The sequence below is a fragment of the Microcebus murinus genome, chromosome 23 (assembly GCF_040939455.1).
Source record: "Microcebus murinus isolate Inina chromosome 23, M.murinus_Inina_mat1.0, whole genome shotgun sequence".
Classification (NCBI taxonomy): Eukaryota; Metazoa; Chordata; class Mammalia; order Primates; family Cheirogaleidae; genus Microcebus; species Microcebus murinus.
The window spans coordinates 13,943,497-13,961,220 of record NC_134126.1 but is presented as its reverse complement, the minus strand read 5'-3'; the positions used below and the strand labels follow the sequence as shown (position 1 = coordinate 13,961,220).

The 17,724-nt window shown below is 43.2% G+C and overlaps 1 protein-coding gene across 1 annotated transcript in view; it reads right to left on the bottom strand.

Moving 5' to 3' along the window:
• Window positions 1–1,618: 1,618 nt before the first annotated feature.
• Window positions 1,619–17,724, bottom strand: part of NMNAT2 (nicotinamide nucleotide adenylyltransferase 2) — a 155,201-nt gene continuing 139,095 nt past the window's right edge. Inside the window, exons 9-11 of the mRNA XM_012735845.3 lie at window positions 12,563–12,664; window positions 12,356–12,423; window positions 1,619–5,055 (exon numbers count right to left, since the gene is read on the bottom strand). Coding sequence (XP_012591299.1) covers window positions 4,953–5,055; window positions 12,356–12,423; window positions 12,563–12,664 — 273 coding nt within the window. The 3' untranslated portion in view covers window positions 1,619–4,952. The remainder of the gene's footprint in view (window positions 5,056–12,355; window positions 12,424–12,562; window positions 12,665–17,724) is intronic.

The window sequence follows — 17,724 nt, the reverse complement described above, 5'->3', positions numbered from 1 at the left end:
CAGAAAAAAAACAACAACAAAGAACTCTAAGGACCAAATGATTTAAAAAGAAAAAACTAATCTAACAAATAAGCAACTAACCCTTAAATGAGCTGGCCTAACAGGGAATTACTATTTCATCTTCTGAATCACAACTGATGACTAGCTAACGACAATCATCATTTAGACCTTACTCAATACAGGATGTATGTTATAACTAAAGATGAAATAAAAACTAATAATCACAGCAGGATTAAACAATTAACAAATTATTCATTTTTGCTTTTTCACATTGCCAAAACAAATTGTAAGTGTAACAATTGCTGTTTTCATTAAGATCTTTCATGCCAAAAAGGTAGTTTTTAATTTTCACAAATATATTTTTATTTCAGAAAGTACTAATTTCATTAAAGAGCCAACGTTAACCAAAAATGAACTATGCAGACTAGTCAGGATCTAAGATTTAATTTTTTAAAACTCCGAAAATGTAGGCACAATTTACAAATTTGCTAATTATTCTTCCCCTTATAATCCTCGGTGTGGCTATATAAACTTTTATATTACACATGGGGCATGAGCCGAACCAGGCAGAAAATCTCCTGTTCTAAGTACCTTTTTACAGCTGTTGTGTCCTGTAAAGACTACGAAGAAAAAGTGATTAATTCTGCAACTCACAGAGAAGGTTCTAGACCGAGACACCAGACTCTTAGTAGCATTGTCTTATTTATTAACATAATCAAAACATTTTGCTGTTAAACGCTTGTCCATGACTATCCTAGCAACAAAATTTTACTCAAAATATTTCACTGTGAAATGGTATTGCAACTTGAATATAGTTTTTATTAATGAATTGATTTCCATAAAGCAAATCTTACTCTTAAAATGGCAGATTATATGACCAAAAACTGATTCAAAAAAAGCTTCCCCCTCCCCACGCCAACCCTCCAGATCACGTGGCTCAAGCTGAACCCTCAGCCCCGGGACTAGACTGAAGATGGAGGGGAGAAGCTGGAACTCATTCCAACTAACCAGAGCAGGCTAACAGGACACGCCGAACTCACACTACGAAGAAACCACATGAAGAGTCGCGTGTTCACTGGGCAGCTACAGGAAGACACAGCCCGGCTGAACCTGGTAGCGAACTTTCGTCGTGATTATACTATTCCTAAGGTGGCCTAATTGTAGGAGCTACAAACGTCCCTGTTTCCATCCTTCCCATCTCACCTGTTGGCTCTCCTGCAGTAAGTAGCCTAGGGAGAGATCCTGAGCTTTTCACAGTCTATTGTTTTATTTTTGCATTCCTGTTTTGATGAGTAAAATAGAATAACATGCTGCTCTCTCTTTGTCCCCTACAAGTGTGTGTGTATGTGTCGCTTGGGGAGAGTAGATCTGGGCTGTTAAAGTACAAGTCGTGGCTCCCTGCCATGCTCTGCCTTGTGCTGTCGTTTGATTGTTGAGTCTTGATTTCTACTGAATTCAAACAGCAAGTTCTTTAGTTCTTTCTGGGAAGCTGGAGCTTGAAACTAGAGGACGCTGGGGAAGGGCTGGACACGCTGAGTTGGGAAGAACGGCGTCTCTAGAAGCTCTAGCTCTGGGTTTCAGGCACTTTGATAAGAGACTTTCCTCCCCTGTTCCTAGGTACATTCAAGGCAAATGAAAGCAGAAGGCCCTCGAGGCTACCTGGGGCCGGGGTGTGTGTGACTGAGGTACCCACTAGCAGCACAGTTCCTTAAGGAGAGAGTCATTAACACAAAGGGCTTTCCTCCTGCCTGTTCTTGCATTAGCCACTGCAGTCAAACGGGAGGGACTTGTTTAGTGGCAGGTAGGAAATGGGGCTCCGGACCCCTCTGGACGCTGCCCTTCCAGTCCCTGCCTTTCTCCCAGCCTCTGAGCCATGCCTGTCTGGGGTTGGCCTTTGAGGAAGGAGCAGGCAAAGTCAGGCCCTAGAGGTTACCCTGTTGACGCCTGGGGCACCCCTTAAGACCCTGAATCATCGTTCCGGTGTTAGCTGTGGCTGAGTCACAGTCACAGTGTCCTGCCCTGGACTCCGAGAGGTGCTCTGACCTTCCGCCGACAAATGAAGAGTAGGGCGGGGTGCGGCATGGACGATTCTACCCAAAGGGGGATTTAGATTCCTTTTATTGAAGGAAAGCTGTTTTTCAATACAACCCCTGTGATCCACCAAGATGAGATCTGTCCCATTTCTTTCCCAGAAATCTACCTGTATTGCGCCTGTTCTTTTTCTCACCTCTTCTCACGTTCCCTTCCCTCCCTTGCACGCCTTCCCGCCTCGCACTGAGCCTGCAGGGCAGCCCGAGTCCCTCGCGTGGACTCACTGGGGCTTGACCAGAGTCCAGCAGAGCGACAGAGAAACAAAGGAAGTCAAGTCTTTCTCAGATCTGCTCATGTGGATCCTATAAACTCTAGCCAGGACTCCAGATCCTCAAAAAAGCCATGTTTCCCCGGGGAACACAGCGCTGCCTTCCTTTGTCTCGTTTCCTGGTTTATGATGGTTTTGCCTGGACAAAGCCTTTTCCTTCTTTGTCTCCCCAGCAATAGTATCATCCAGCACTTTCTGGGTCTTCCTTAGCCTTCCCCAGAGCCATCCTTTCTTGGATTCAGAGGGTCAGTTTCTGGGATTTCCTCCACACTGTTGAGATCTCCTGATTTCTGAGGGAAACCTAGTCCCGGGGACTGGCATGAGCAGGCCATGTATGGGAAATGCCTGGGACAGATATAATTTAGAGTAAGGCTGGGGAAGAGTAGAGATCACACGTGTCAGCCTCTTAGGGGAGTGGCGGGGTGGAGGCCACATGGCCTAATGACCTGAGGCCCAGGGAGATGATGCCCTCTTGTCAGGCCCTACACTTGCTGTGTGTCCTTAGACCAGCCACTGAATCCAGCAGACCTCTGCTCCTTCACCTTTCAAGGGGAGAGTTAGATCAACTGCGCTCTAAACTTCTTTTCAGTTAATTATTTCATGATCCTTCGTCAAACACTGAGACCCAAGAATAAGATCTTCCTTTCTTCCTCTGAAGATTATTTCCATAATCTAAGAAGAATAACACCCCCTCTGGATGCTACTCTGCCATGTTCTTGTGTCGAACCCAGTTCCTTTTCCTGGGACAGGAGGAGGCTGTTGCGGGTGTGAGATGGGTGGTAAGGAACATTGTCCCTGGTTTTGCGTCCCATCCGGCCCCTCCTGTGCTACAGCTGGCACTCAGTTTGGATAAAAGTGTCCTAACACCGGGGACAATCCTCAAAGACAACCAGAAACCCAAAAGCCAGGGACTGGATGAGAGACAACAAAACACAAGAGAGTAATTTCCCTATATCTCTCCAAGGAGGACGTGAGTGCGGCGTTAACACCCAGAGCAAAACCTGTCAAATTGTCTCCAGGAGCAGAGAGGAAGGTAGGAAGTTGGGGAAAAAGGGGGTGAAACGGTTTAGTGGCTCTTAAGCCATCCAAGATCTTTGTGCTGGGAACCCACTCCCCGGTCGGGCGGATTTCCTCAGGCGGTTCCTGGCTGCTGCGCTCTGCGGGAGCCGTGACCAGCCCCAGAAACAAGGCAGGGCACCAGCCAAGGCCCCGCTTCTCAGGAAGGGGCCACCTCAGGCAGGGCCTGTGTCACCGCAGCCAGAGAGAGGGCAAGAACCAGCAAATCCCAGCAGGGTAACAAACTGCTTTCTCCTAGGTCTTCCCAAACTTACACCGTCACAGAGACACTTCCCAGCCAAACAGGCAGTAACTAATTCCAATTAGCAAAGATCTCTAGGGTTGAGTGAATTCCTAGCATGTTTTGTTTTGTTTCGTTTTTTGAGAAATGACTGCATTGTCAGGATTTGGCCCTGCCTGTGTGATTCTTCTCAGATGCAGGGATGGGGCTAAGCGTGGCTTCCATGGCTAAGATGGTGATCTGAAGGTTCCTGGGAAGTGCCTGGGCTGGTGGGGGGTACACACTGTGCCCTCGGCCACCGCCCACAGCAGTCAATGAACAGGTGCCACCAGGAAATGAGGATGGACTGGCTCTGTGTGGCCACAGGCCAGAGCATGAGTAAAATGGTCTTTGGGAACAAAGGAAATGGACTCAATTCTTCCGAGAAACTCTACTATTCCCTGACTTGCCTCCCAGGTTTCAGAACCTGAGAATCTCACTCCTGACCAAAGGCTGCTGCTGCTGCTATGTGAGTGTGTGTGTGTGTGTGTGTGTGTAAGAGTGTGTGTGTGTATATTGGAGAAGTGGAGGTGGCTTGGCCTTCTCTCCTGGGTGTGGCCCTCATGCACTTACTGAGTGCTAAGGCTGGCTACAATGTCCCGTCAAAAGGGAAATAATACCACAGGAGTGCAACATGACTACACACATAAAGAACCATGGACACTGATTTCATCAAGTTCTATGAGGAGTGAACAAAGAAAAATAAATAAATAAAAAGAAAGAAAAGAAAAATAGCCCTTTGTAGTAAAGGGCATGCTGGGAAGGCAAGAGCCAGAGCCACCTCCCCAGAGCATGCTGGGAGGATGGGCACCAGGGCCGCCTCCCCAGAGCATGCTGGGAGGATGGGCACCAGGGCCGCCTCCCCAGAGCATGCTGGGAGGATGGGCGCCAGGGCCGCCTCCCCAGAGCATGCTGGGAGGATGGGCGCCAGAGCCGCCTCTCTAGAGCATGCTGGGAGACAGACACCAGTACATCTCCAAGGACTGCACTTCCCCCAACTCCCACCCCTATTCCCTCACCCACCCCCAACCTGGAGACTAGAGGAAAGTTTGTCCAAAGATGACTGAGGAGTAGGGAATGCCATGGTTCTCTGCAGGTCCCCCACACTGTGGGGGGTTAAGTCAGCAAGTGGGAGAACAGTCAAGATGAGGAGATGGAGAAACAGAGGCAAGAGAGAAACAGGGGGACTGACAGACTGGAGGGGCCAGTGTGCTGGCAGAGGACGAGAGGAGAGTGGAGCAGAGGGCTGCGTGGCTGTTAGCCGGAGGCATTGATGTACAGCTGGCTCTTGAGGATGTAGTCGATGACCGGCTGGGACAGGTAATCCACGACATGGCCGTCCCCATGCTGCAGGGCTAGCCTGCACAAGAAGAGAGGTAGTCAGACGCACAGCCATACCTGAAGCAAGCCAGGAGGCCTGGTCTGACCTGTGTCTTTCGGGGAAAGGGTATACCAGCGTGGCCCCAACATCCCGTTACCAGCCTGTGCTTTGGTTGAGTGAAGGTATCTGTATTAGAAGCAGGCCTCTTCCCCCCACAGTTCCTCCCCAACCCTGGGGACACCATTTATCCTGGCTCTACCACTTTCTAGCTAAGAGACCTCAGCCAAGTTATTTAAGCCCTCTGTTCTTCAGTTTTCTTCTCTGTAAAATGAGGGTACTATTTGGGCCGATAGCATTCAGTTATTGACAGGATTAAATGAGTCATTAGGCAAAGCACTCAGAATAGCACCAAGCACACAGTTGGCATCTTAAGGTATAAACTATTCTTTTTTTGTTAAATAAATTTTATAGTCTATATTTAAAGTATACAATCTGATGTTATAAGATATAGTGTAGCGGTTACTATAGTAGGACAAATTAATATATCTATCATCTTAGTTATCCACTTTTTCCCCTTGAGGCAAAAACAGCTATAATCTACTTCTTTAGCAAAACTCCTGAATACAATACATACACTATTATTAACTATAGTCTTCCTGTTGTACATTAGATCTTTCTATTTGTTCATTCTATGTATTTGCTACTTGGTATCCTTTGACCTGCATCTCCCCATTTCTGTCCTTCTGGCCCCACCCCTGGTAATCACTGGTTTATTCTCTATGGATTTGACCTTTAAAAAAAAGATGCCACATTATGAGTGGAATGTCTGGCTTATTTCACTTAGCATAATGTCCTCCAAGTCCACCCATGCTGTGGCAAATGTCAAAGTCTCCCCTTCTGGGGCTGAATATTCCAGTATGTATATCTACAACAGTTTCTTTATTCATTCATTCATTGATGGGCAAACAACCTAGGTTGTTCCCATTTCTTGTTTAATGTGAATAATGCTGCAAGGAACATGAGAATGCAGATATCTTTATAAGCTGGTGATTTCATTTCCTTTGGGGTATATACCCAGAAGAGGGGTTGCTGGGTCATAAGGCAGTTCTATTTTTCTTTCTTTAGGAACCTCCATACTATTTTTCACAATGGCTGTACCAGTCTACATTCCCACCAACGACGTACAAGGGTCCCCTTTTCTCCACGTCCTTGCCAACACCTGTTATCTCTAGTCTTTTTGATGTTAGATGGCTATCCTAACAGGTTGAGGTACTCATCGTGATTTTAATTTGCATTTCTCTGATAACTAGTGATGTTGAGTACCTTTTCATATATCTGTTGGCAATTTTTATGTCATCTTTGGAGAAATGTCTATTCAAGTCCTTTGTCCATTTTTTAATTGGGTAATACGTTTTCTTCCTATTGAGTTGTGTAAGTTCTTCATAAATCTTGGATATTAACCACTTACCTGACACATGGTTTGCAAATATTTTTTCCTAATCTGTAGGTTGCCTATTCATTTCATTGATTGTTTCCTTTGCTGTGCAGAAACTTTTTAGTATGATGTGGTCCCATTTATTTATTTTTGCTTTTATAGCCTGAGTTTTTGGTGTGATAGCCAAGAAATAATGGCTAAAGCCAATGTTAAAGAGCTTTTCCCCTGTTTCCTTCCAGGAATTTTATGGTTTCAGATCTGATGTTTAGGTCTTTTATTTATCTTGAGTTTATTTTTATGCATCATAAGATAAGGTCCAAAATTGCATGTGGAAATCCAGTTTTCCCAGACCATTTATTGAAGAGACTCCTTTCCTGAATGTGTCTTTTTGGTGGCTTTGTCAAAAATTAATCAACTATATATGATTGAATTTATTTCTGGGTTCTCTACTCTGTTCCCCTCGTCTGGTGGTTTTTGTTTGTTTGTATGTTTTTCAGTACCATACTAGTTTGATTACTATAGCTCTGTAATATAATTTTAAAACAGGAAGTATGATAGTACCAACTTTGGGATTTTTTTTTTGTTCCCCTGCTTCAGAATTCCTTTGGCCAGGGGTAGGGAACCTTTTCACGTTGGGAGACTGTATTAATTTAGCTGTAATTACATAAGGCCACATTCAAGAAACTTCAATTAGATATACTTAAAAATGTACATTATTTTGTAAAAATCTAACTACTATGTACTTAATAATTTAAAAAAATGAACACCATTTAGTTTTAAAGTTAACTAATCTTTTAATGACTTTGTTGTGTCTGCTTTTCATTGGAAAGCATTTGAATGGTTGGTGGCAGCATGGAGGTCCACAGTTTCAGCTGATCCTCTAGATGGGTGTCAGTCATCTGTGACCTTAAGGCCATCGTGATTTGTGTTAGGTAACAGGATATAAATTCGCAGCAATAAGTGGTTGAAAAGCAAGAAAGCATTTTGGGGGCATGTTGCATTTTCCCATATTTCAATCGGATCTTTCTTTGTATCAAACAATGACTTTAAAATGTCATCTACTGAGAACTCAATTCCATCTATGGTTCTTTGGGGGCCTTGGTGGTGTCAGCTAGGTGAGGCTGAAATGCTAATTCGGGTATGATGTCATGATTCTCAAAGTCAGTGAATTCATTGTATTCTCCAACTAATAGGTCGATAACAGCTGTGTATTCTTTTAATGATTCACATATATCATCCTGCTCATCAATGGGGGAAATGTTCATCCAAAATTTCCTTTTGAAGAAGTGTTTTGAAAAATGATAGCTTTTTTCGAAATGCTTGGATTTTTTGCCAAGTATCATATTATATATAGACTTAGTTTTACAACTCTATATATACTATAGAAAGAATATTCAAGAATAGAAAGCAATATTCAAGTCATTTTGAATTGACATGATATCACAGAGAAATGCTACATTCCTGTAGAAATCTTTATTTATTTTTATTATTTTTTTAATTTTTTTTTTTGAGACAGAGTCTCACACTGTTGCCCAGGCTAGAGTGCTGTGGCATCAGCCTAGCTCACAGCAACCTCAAACTCCTGGGCTCAAGCGATCCTCCTGCCTTAGCCTCCCGAGTAGCTGGGACTATAGGCATGTGCCACCATGCCTAGCTAATTTTTTCTATATATTTTTAGTTGTCCAGCTAGTTTCTTTCTATTTTTAGTAGAGATGGGGTCTCGCTCTTGCTCAGTCTGATCTTCAACTCCTGAGCTCAAACAATCCACCCACCTCGGCCTCCCAGAGTGCTAGGATTACAGGCGTGAGCCACCGCACCCAGCCAGAAATCTTCTTACAATAATTCACATTGCTAATTCTGTTCTTCATAAAATTTAATTATCTGTTGTCTCAGAGATAAAATTTAGGCTATAAACCTGCCCCTACAATAGCCAACACACTTTAGAATGATAGGCCAAATGTACACTCATCATTTAACTTTAGCATGTTATGAAACTGATGATGGCCAGATTGTATTTGCACAAATATAGTTAACAATACTTATAACCTGTAGCAATGTGTCACTTAAAACAATAGCTTTAGCACAGAGATTTTGCTAATGCAAGATACAATGAAAAGAAATGAGAGCATCTGGATCTGTTAATATTTTTATTTTTAATCTATGTAATAGATTTCCTGTCATGGAAGGTGAACCATCTATACTATGTGTACTTATTAAATTTACCAAATTTAGTTCAACTTCATGACGTTTATCTTGAAAGTTGTTGAACATATCTATTCCCCGTGTTCTGTTTGCAAGAGTGCCCAAGGCGAGTAACTCTTTTGCAAAGAAAATCTTCTGTGATGACCTGAATGAAGTACAAAACCTGAGCCAAGTCATTAGTATCAGTAGATTCATCCAAAGCAATTGAATACTATATGTATTTTTTGAAGTATTTCATGAGTTGTTTTGTGAAGTTGAAGGCTAATTCATGCTGCCAATCAGTTAGGGTTTTCCTTAAAAGAGGCAGTTGCTTGCACTTCCTACAACTTCAACAATGCATTCTTTCACAATTTCTACATCACTGAATGGCTTCTCTTTTTTTCTAGTATAGAAGCTACTTTATTATAACTTGCTTCAGCTGCATTATTTCCAGGTCTTATTGCTGCTTGAAAGAATTGTCTTTGCTTTTATTTTTTATCTTTTAATTTCTGCAATACAATTTTTTATGTCTCTCCCTCTAATTTAAAATATTTGTGGTCCTTATGAACATTATAATGAATTGAATTTCTTTAACATTGATATTGTAGTATCACAAAGTAAGCAAATCGGCTCATCTTTAGCAGAAACAAGATAATATTGCAGTTCCCAATCCTCATTAAAAAATCTATTTTCTTCCTTCAGCATTCTCTTGGTCTCCTTTGAAATGATAGGGAGATAATTTTACTTCTTCCTCTCTAAGTTAGATAACTTTTATTTCTTTTTCTTGTCTAAATACTCTTGGTAGTACTTCCAGTACTATGTTGAATAGAAGTGGTGAGAGTGGACATCCTTGTCTTGTACCAGATCTTAGAGAAAAAGCTTTCAGTTTCTCCCCATTGATTATAATGTTAGCTGTAGGTTTTTAAATAAATGGCTTTTATTATGTTGAGAACTTTCCCTCTAAATCTATACTATTAAATGAGTTTTTATCAAAAAGAAAGGATATTGACCTTTGATGAATGCATTATCTGTGTCAATTGATATGATCATGTGTTCTTTGTCTTTTAGTCTGTTACTGTGATGTATCACATTGATTGATTTGTGTATGTTAAACCATTCTTGCATGTGACTGGTATTTCCTACTTGATCAGATGTATAATCTTTTTGATATGTTGTTGAGTTTTTTCTTAAGAGACAAGGTCTTGCTATGTTGCTTAGGCTGGATTTGAACTCCTGGGCTCAAGCCGTCCTCCTACCAAGGCCTCCCAAGTAGCTGGAACCATAGGCAGACACCACCGTTAATATTTTATCTAGGCTTTTTGCATCAGTGTTCATCAGAGATATTGGCCTATAGTTTTCCTTTCTTGCGGTGTCTTTGTCTGGCTTAGGTATCAAGATAATGCTGACTTCATAAGATATGTTAGGATGTCATCCTTCCAGCTCTATTTTTTGGAAGAGTTTAAGAAGTACTGGTATTAATTCTTCTTGGAAAGTTTGGTAGAATTCAGCTGTGAAGCCATCTGGTTCTGGGCTTTTCTTTGCGAGAGATTTTTAATTATTACATCAATCTTTTTGTTTGTTATTTGTATGTTGAGTCTTTTATTTCTTCCTGATTCAACGTTGGAAGATTTTTTTTTTTTTTTAGGAATTTATCCATTTCCTCTAGGCTATCAAATTCGTTGGCATATAATTATTCATAATAGTTTTGTATGATCCTTTTATTTCTGAGGCATTTGTTGTAATGTCTCTACTTTCATATCTGATTTTATATTAATATATTTGAGACTTCTTTTTTTCTTAGTCTAGATAAGGGCTTCTTTTTTTCTTAGTCTAGATAAGGTCAATTTTGTTTATTTTTTCAAAACCCAACTCTTATTAATTTTTCCTATGGTTTTTCTATTCTCTATTTGCTTTATTTTTGTTTTGGTCTGTGTTATTTCCTTCCTTCTCTGCTACTTTGGTTTTATTTTTTTTTCCTAGTTCCTTGAGGCATAATGTTAGGCTATTGACTTGAGATCTTTCTTCTTTTTTAATGTAGGTGCTTATTGCTATAAACTTCCTTCTTAGAACTGTATTAGCTTTTCTTATTTCATCTGTGTTCCTCTGCATGATTGTCTCATGAAAATGAATCTTCTGGGGGTTCTTGCGATTGGCCACATCTTTTCTTTCCTGTAGGAGCCCTCATCTGTTAGCCCGTGGAGGGGAGGCACCAACAGGCATGAAGGACTCCAGTGATAAACTCTGGTTTCTGCAGTTTTTCTCCAGCCTTAGTCTAGCTGCTTCCTGTTCTCTCCTCATATGGTAGTCTTGAGAATGTCAGGCCCCACTGAGCTATCTGTAGAACTTCATATACTCATCCAGCTATCTAGATTCTGAAAGGCGTCTGAGCCCTGCCTGTGAGATCTCCCCACTGTCTTGACCTTGCAGGCTAGGTCTCTAAGCGCCTCCCTGCATAGTAAAGCTTTTTGGGGAAAGTGTCTATACCTGTGGTTTCCAAATGCCAATCCCAACTTCATCAGATTCACCCTGGAAGCAGATTCCTAAGCGCAAGCCCCACAAATTCTGATGGTGCTGAATGGGACAAGGAATATGTACTGTTGTGTAAGTCTTCATGGTGGTTCTACTGTGCAGCTGTGTTTGGAATCACAGCCTTCCCCCCTCCCCTCCCTGTCTCTCACCTTGCAGTTGACGCTACTCTCGCAAGTGTCCCATAATTGCCTCGCAGGGAAGAGTCCAATGGACTTTTAAAGTCCTGTGCTCCTTTGATTTCTCTGAAACATGTGACACAGATGACAATACTCCCCATCTTTGTACCCTCTCCTGCCTTCGTTTCTGGGCCACCACTACTGGTGGTTTCTGACTGCTCCTTAGCCTTCTTTTAACTACTAGAATGTTTGCATATTCCATAGAGCCTTCTTCTCTTCTTGACTCTTTGCATGAGCTCATCCATACCTGGAATTTTAATGGACACTTATATGCTCATGGCTTTCAGCTTTACACTCCAGACCTCTGTATTCCATACATCTCACCATTCCACTGGATATTTCCACTTGGGGTTCATGGTGGAGACTGTTAACTGGCCTTTAGTATCTATTCTCTCCTTCTTTGGTTTAGTAATAGAACCTCCTGAGTTTTATCTGGACATATGGCTGTCAAGTTATAAAGTCTATTTCCCAGGGTCCCTCCTTCCTCGAGCCAGTGGGATGCAAAGGGAAGTCATATGAACAACTCTGGGTCACTTCTTAAAGACAAAGCTTCCTGCCATGGGCTCCACCTTGCCTCCTCCCACTGGCTGAGAAGAACTGTCATTGCAGCAGCTGTGGACCCAGAGATGGAAGCTTCCTATTGAAGAGGTCACAGATTCAATTCCTTTTGAACTAAACATATTTCAAAGGCTGAATATTGGGATCTTTCTGTTATGGCAGCTTAGCCTATATCCTTACTAATACATTAGTCCATAAGCACTTCCAACTAAAGAGTCCACAACTAAAAACATCCTCTTCTGCCCTCAAATTAGCTAAGACTAGCTAATGGACAGCCCTCCATCCCATGGCCTTTCAACAGTAAGTGGGTGGGGACAAATAAATTAGGTCCAAAGAGGAGGTTGAATATGGGGCAGCAGGTGTCTGCCTGAATCTGAGGGTCACCTTTAACTGAGGAAAGTCACGTGGAAACTTGTAAGCCAGTTTAACCAAAGTCTCTCTGCCATCTGTCAAACGTTACCTGCTCTTGGTTGAGCTGACGACAGACATGGGATGGTTGATGTCGTCCTTCACCACCATTATGTTGTTCTGAGGATAGAGCAGACACAGTAGGTTGCCAGTCCCTCACCCCGAGCTCCTCTTGACCCCTCAGCCCTCCAGCCCTCCCTGGACTCTCAGGAAAGGGTCACATCACAGAGATACGCCCGCGGGGAGACGGAGGACTCACTTTGTACTTGCGCAGTATTGAGGAGTGATTCATGATCCGGTCTGTGTCGGCTGCATCCCGGGGAACCACCACGATCCCGAAGTCCCCAACGATCACTTCCATCTGAAGAAACAGAGAGAGCCCTTTGGTGACACCATGACCCTAAACTCCCACCAAGAGACTGCGTAGCCAGCTGGAACCATCTTCCATTCTTCCATGTGGAACCCAAGCCTTCGTCCCAAAATGGCCTTGGCTCCACCAGTCACCTCCTTCATGTAACAGAAGACAATAAATACTCTACACTGAATGAATGAATGAATGCACTCTCACGAGTCTGGGCAAGATCTCTTCAATTCCTGAGGCTCCTGCTGAGTTCACAATGCAGCAGAATTACATGAATGACACATGATCCTTACCTGACAGATACCCTCGTGGGTGAAACAGGTCCAGCCAGTATGCCTCAGCCCTCAGCTGGACTGCATGCGAGGACTGACAGGTCCCCCTGGCTCACCCATGTGAAAGCAGCTGTTGGACTCAAGGGTAGCCAAGAGCAGAGAAGTGCTTAGAAAGCATCACTGTGTGCCCAGGCAGTGAGAGGATGATGATGATGATGATTGTTGAGGTCATTTCTGACATCAGCCTTTGATAAAAGCTCAGTGCCATAATGGGGAATAAAGCCTTCTTTTCATTACAAAAAAAACCCCAAAACTACTTTTCTTTTCTTTTTCTGATTATAGATGCAATACAAGCTTGGAAAATCCATAAAAAATAAATAGCAATCAATTATAATCACACAATCCAGGTAACCACTGTTAACATTTTAGTGTATTTCTGCCCAGTGTTCTTCTCTTTCCAAATAGGTATATATAGGCCCAATTGGATTAAACTGCAAAATTAGTGATTTTCCCTGCATTTTTTCATTTAGCCTTATATTGTGAGCATTTTCTCACATCATTAAAAATTATTTGAAAACATAATTTTAAACACTTTGTATATTTCACACCACGATGTATTAACCCAGTTCTATATTGCGGAAAGTGTCTGGTTACTTCTGACTTTTTGCAATTATATATCACACTTTGATGAAGATCTTTGTACATACATCTTTTATCACATGTCTGATTATTTCCTTTGGATAAGAAGTAAAATAACTGGATAAAAGGATATGAACTAGACATATATTTTTTTTTTTTTTTTTTGAGACAGAGTCTAGCTTTGTTGCCCAGGCTAGAGTGAGTGTCGTGGCGTTAGCTCACAGCAACCTCAAATTCCTGGGCTTAAGCGATCCTGCTGCCTCAGCCTCCTGAGTAGCTGGGACTACAGGCACGCGCCACCATGCCCGGCTAATTTTTTTTTTATATATATATATTAGATGGCCAATTAATTTCTTTCTATTTTTTTATAGTAGAGACGGGGTCTCGCTCAGGCTGGTTTTGAACTCCTGACCTTGAGCAATCCGCTCGCCTCGGCCTCCCAGAGTGCTGGGATTACAGGCGTGAGCCACCACGCCCGGCCTGAACTAGACATATTTCAAGCAATTGAGACATATTACCAAGTTACTTTCTGAAAATTTGTGCCAATTTTTATTTTCAAAGAGCCTGAAAATTACGGCATTTAATCTAGCCTGGGCATATTACTGCTTAGATCTTGCCAATTATGGACTCTGAATGGGGAAAGGGAGGAGGAGACGGATTGCTTCTAAGCAGCCATGCTCATTGAGCAAGACCAGCTTTGCAGACAAGGGATGCAGATTTTTCCCCATAATTCTTCAAACAAATGCTGCAAAAACAGATATTCTGGAGCACTGTGTGGCCCCTTCTTCTCTACCGGAGGATTTCTGCACCAGGAGAATTCCATTTCTAAGCCTGATTCATTGGTTTTGTGTATATTGTGTGTGTGTTGGGGGGTGGTTGGCACAGCCTGAATATTTCCACCCACCTTTACTCTGCTTCTCCCATTCCTTACAACTACTAGACCTAGGATTGCAGCTGGAACTCTGATGTTGCTGAAATAAAAAGTTGGCCAAAGGGGCCCTAAAAGTGAAGTTGTGGAAAGAAGTTAAAAGCTGGATGTAGAATATCAGAGCCCCCTCCCCATCATGCCATTTGGAAGACAAGAGTATTACACCACGTGCTGCATTCGTCAGTAGTGTTCTGATCAAGTAAACTGGCACGGAATCTTTTGTCCTATAAACCAGGAATGACAGGGAGGGGCAGGGAGGGAGTTGGGGTTAGCTCCTTCTGCCATAGCTTTGAGAATATTGCGCTGGGGTTCACTGATCAGACACTGGATCTCAAATTTGGCAACACGTCAGAACCACCTAGGGGGCTTTTAAAAATTCCAAAGCTAAGTTCACACTCAAGATCAACTAACAAAGGGTAGGGGACCCATTCAGCAGTATTTTTTTTAATTCCTCAGGTGATTCCAATATGCAAGTTTCAGCCCCAGTGGTCTGGTTACCACATTAGAACTCCAGGGAAATTGGTATGGCAGGAAAAAATAGAAAAGAGTAAGGAGGCAAAGAGGAGAGGAGAGGGTAGAAGAAGAGAAGGGAGGGGAGGAGAGAAGAGAGAATCTATCCAAACTGGTAAACATGGAGATTCCTAAGCTGCCTGGTTATATGCATGTTTCAAAATAATCTGGTGTAGGATCTGCCTTCAAGTTGATTCTGAGAACTTGATGGCTGTTTTGTGTATGACATGTGTGATAATGGGACTATTTAAAGCGAGCATTCTAGGCCGGGCGCAGTGGCTCACGCCTGTAATCCCAGCTCTCTGGGAGGCCGAGGCGGGCAGCTTGCTGAAGATCAGGAGTTCAAAACCAGCCTGAGCAAGAGTGAGACCCTGTCTCTACTATAAATTGAAAGAAATTAATTGGCCAACTAATATATATAGAAAAAAATTAGCTGGGCATGGTGGCGCATGCCTGTAGTCCCAGCTACTCGGGAGGCTGAGGCAGAAGGATTGCCTGAGCCCAGGTTGCTGTGAGCTAGGCTGACGCCACGGCACTCACTCTAGCCTGGGCAACAAAACGAGACTCTGTCTCAAAAATGAATGAATGAATGAATAAATAAATAAATAAAGCGCGCATTCTAGTTTAAAGCATGAAAATAACAGCTCAGCGCGGCAGTCTATGCCCACGGGGGAATGCTCCTGAGGGCGACATTAGTGCAGCTGCCGCTCCCCACTAAGAACCTAATGCTCTGAGCACCCCATCAATGACTGCGCCAGGCCGATCAGTGGGTGGCAAGCAGATGGAGACCTGGCTGATTGAGATGGTTTCCTTTTCCAGAAAAAAATGACAGGCTTGTCCCTGGGAACCACAGATGGGGTGAGGGCTTTAGGGCATCGTTGCCAGGGGTTCAGGCCAGAGACTGCAGACGCTCTCTGCTCCTTTGGCCAGATCTGAGGGTATGGATGTGATTTCACGCCGGAGGGTATTTGTGTGTGTGTGTTTCAGGGGTGTGGAGGAGCTAGGGGCTAGAGTTGGGGAGGTGTGGCCTGGTCCCACCGGTCCCATCTCCCTCCGGGGGTGGGGCTGTCCCTCCCACCCTCCCCTCATTCCCTGTCTTCACTAGGCTCCGGACAGCACCGCCTGTTTGTCTCCTACCTCTCTGGATGTGACTTTTTGTTCTCCCTGTGCTAATCTCTTCTCTTCATTCTGACCTTGAGCCCCTGGAGTTTCCCAGGATTCAGTCCTTAGACATCTTTTCTATCTACCCACCCACCCTTAAAGATTTCATCTAACCTCAAAGCTTCAAAGACGCTCTAAAGGTTTCCAAGGTAATATCGCCAGCATAAACCGCTCTCATGAACGACAGACTCATGCATTAGCTGCCTTCTCAATATGCCCACATGGATCTCAAACTTAATCTCAGTATGTCCATGAGCCCCTGGACCTGCTAACATAACTAAATGGATACACCGCGCCCTCCCCCCCAATGCTTTTCCTATAGTTCTTTTCATTTTAATAAATAGAAACTCTGAATAGTACTCCATAGTATACATATACCTCATTTTATCAATCCACTCATGAACTGATGGGCACTTGAGTTGTTTCCACAACTTTGCAATTGTGAATTGTGCTGCTATAAACATTCGAGTGCAGGTGTCTTTTTCATAAATTGACTTTTGATCTTTTGGGTAGATGCCCAGTAGTGGAATTGCTGGATCAAATGGTAGATCTATTTGTATCACTTTAAGGTATCTCCATATTGCTTTCCACAGAGGTTGAACTAGTTTGCAGTCCCGCCAGCAGTGTAGGAGTGTTCCTATCTCTCCGCATCCACTCCAGCATTTGTTGTTTGGGGACTTTTTGATAAATTCTACTAAGTGAAGTATCTCAAGAATGGAAAAACAAGCACCACATGTACTCACCAGCAAATTGGTATTAACAGATCAACACCTCAGTGGACATATAGGAATAACATTTGTCGAGTGTCAGCAGGTGGGGGAGGGCAGGGGATGGGTATATACAAACACAATGAGTGAGATGCGCAGTGTTTGGGGGATGGGCACTCTTGGGGCTCTGACTCGAGGGGGGAGGGGGGCATGGGCAATATGTGTAACCTTAACACTTGTACCCCCATAATATGCTAAAATAAAAAGAACAAACAATAACAAAAAAGAAACTCTGTTCTTATAATTGCTCAGACCAAAAGCCTTGGTATTTGCTTTGATTTCTCTCTTTCACATCCTACATTTAGTCCACAGGATAATCTAATTGACCTCATCTCCAAAACAAACCCAAGAATCTGCTCATTTCTCACGATTTCCATCACTTCTATCCTGATCCAAGCCTCCTCTGATAGGTTGAAGAATGGCCCTCAAAGATATCCAGGTGCTAATCCCTAGAACCTGTGAATTTGGCGAGAGACTCTGCAGACGGGATTAAATGAAGGATCTTGAGACTATCTTGGTTCTCTGGGCAGGTCCTAAATGTAGTAACAAGTGTCCCTGTAAGAGACAGGCAGAAAGATTTGAGACTGAAGAGAGAAGATCACGTAAAGGAGCAGAGAGAGATCTGAAGACACTACACCATGGCCGTGAAGATGGAGGAAGAGGCCATAAGCCAAGGAATGCAACAACCGCAACTCCAGAAGCCAGAAGAGTCAGGGAAAAGATTCCCCTATAGATCCTCTGGAGGGAGTCCAGCCCTGCTCACAACCTGCTTTTGGCCCAGTG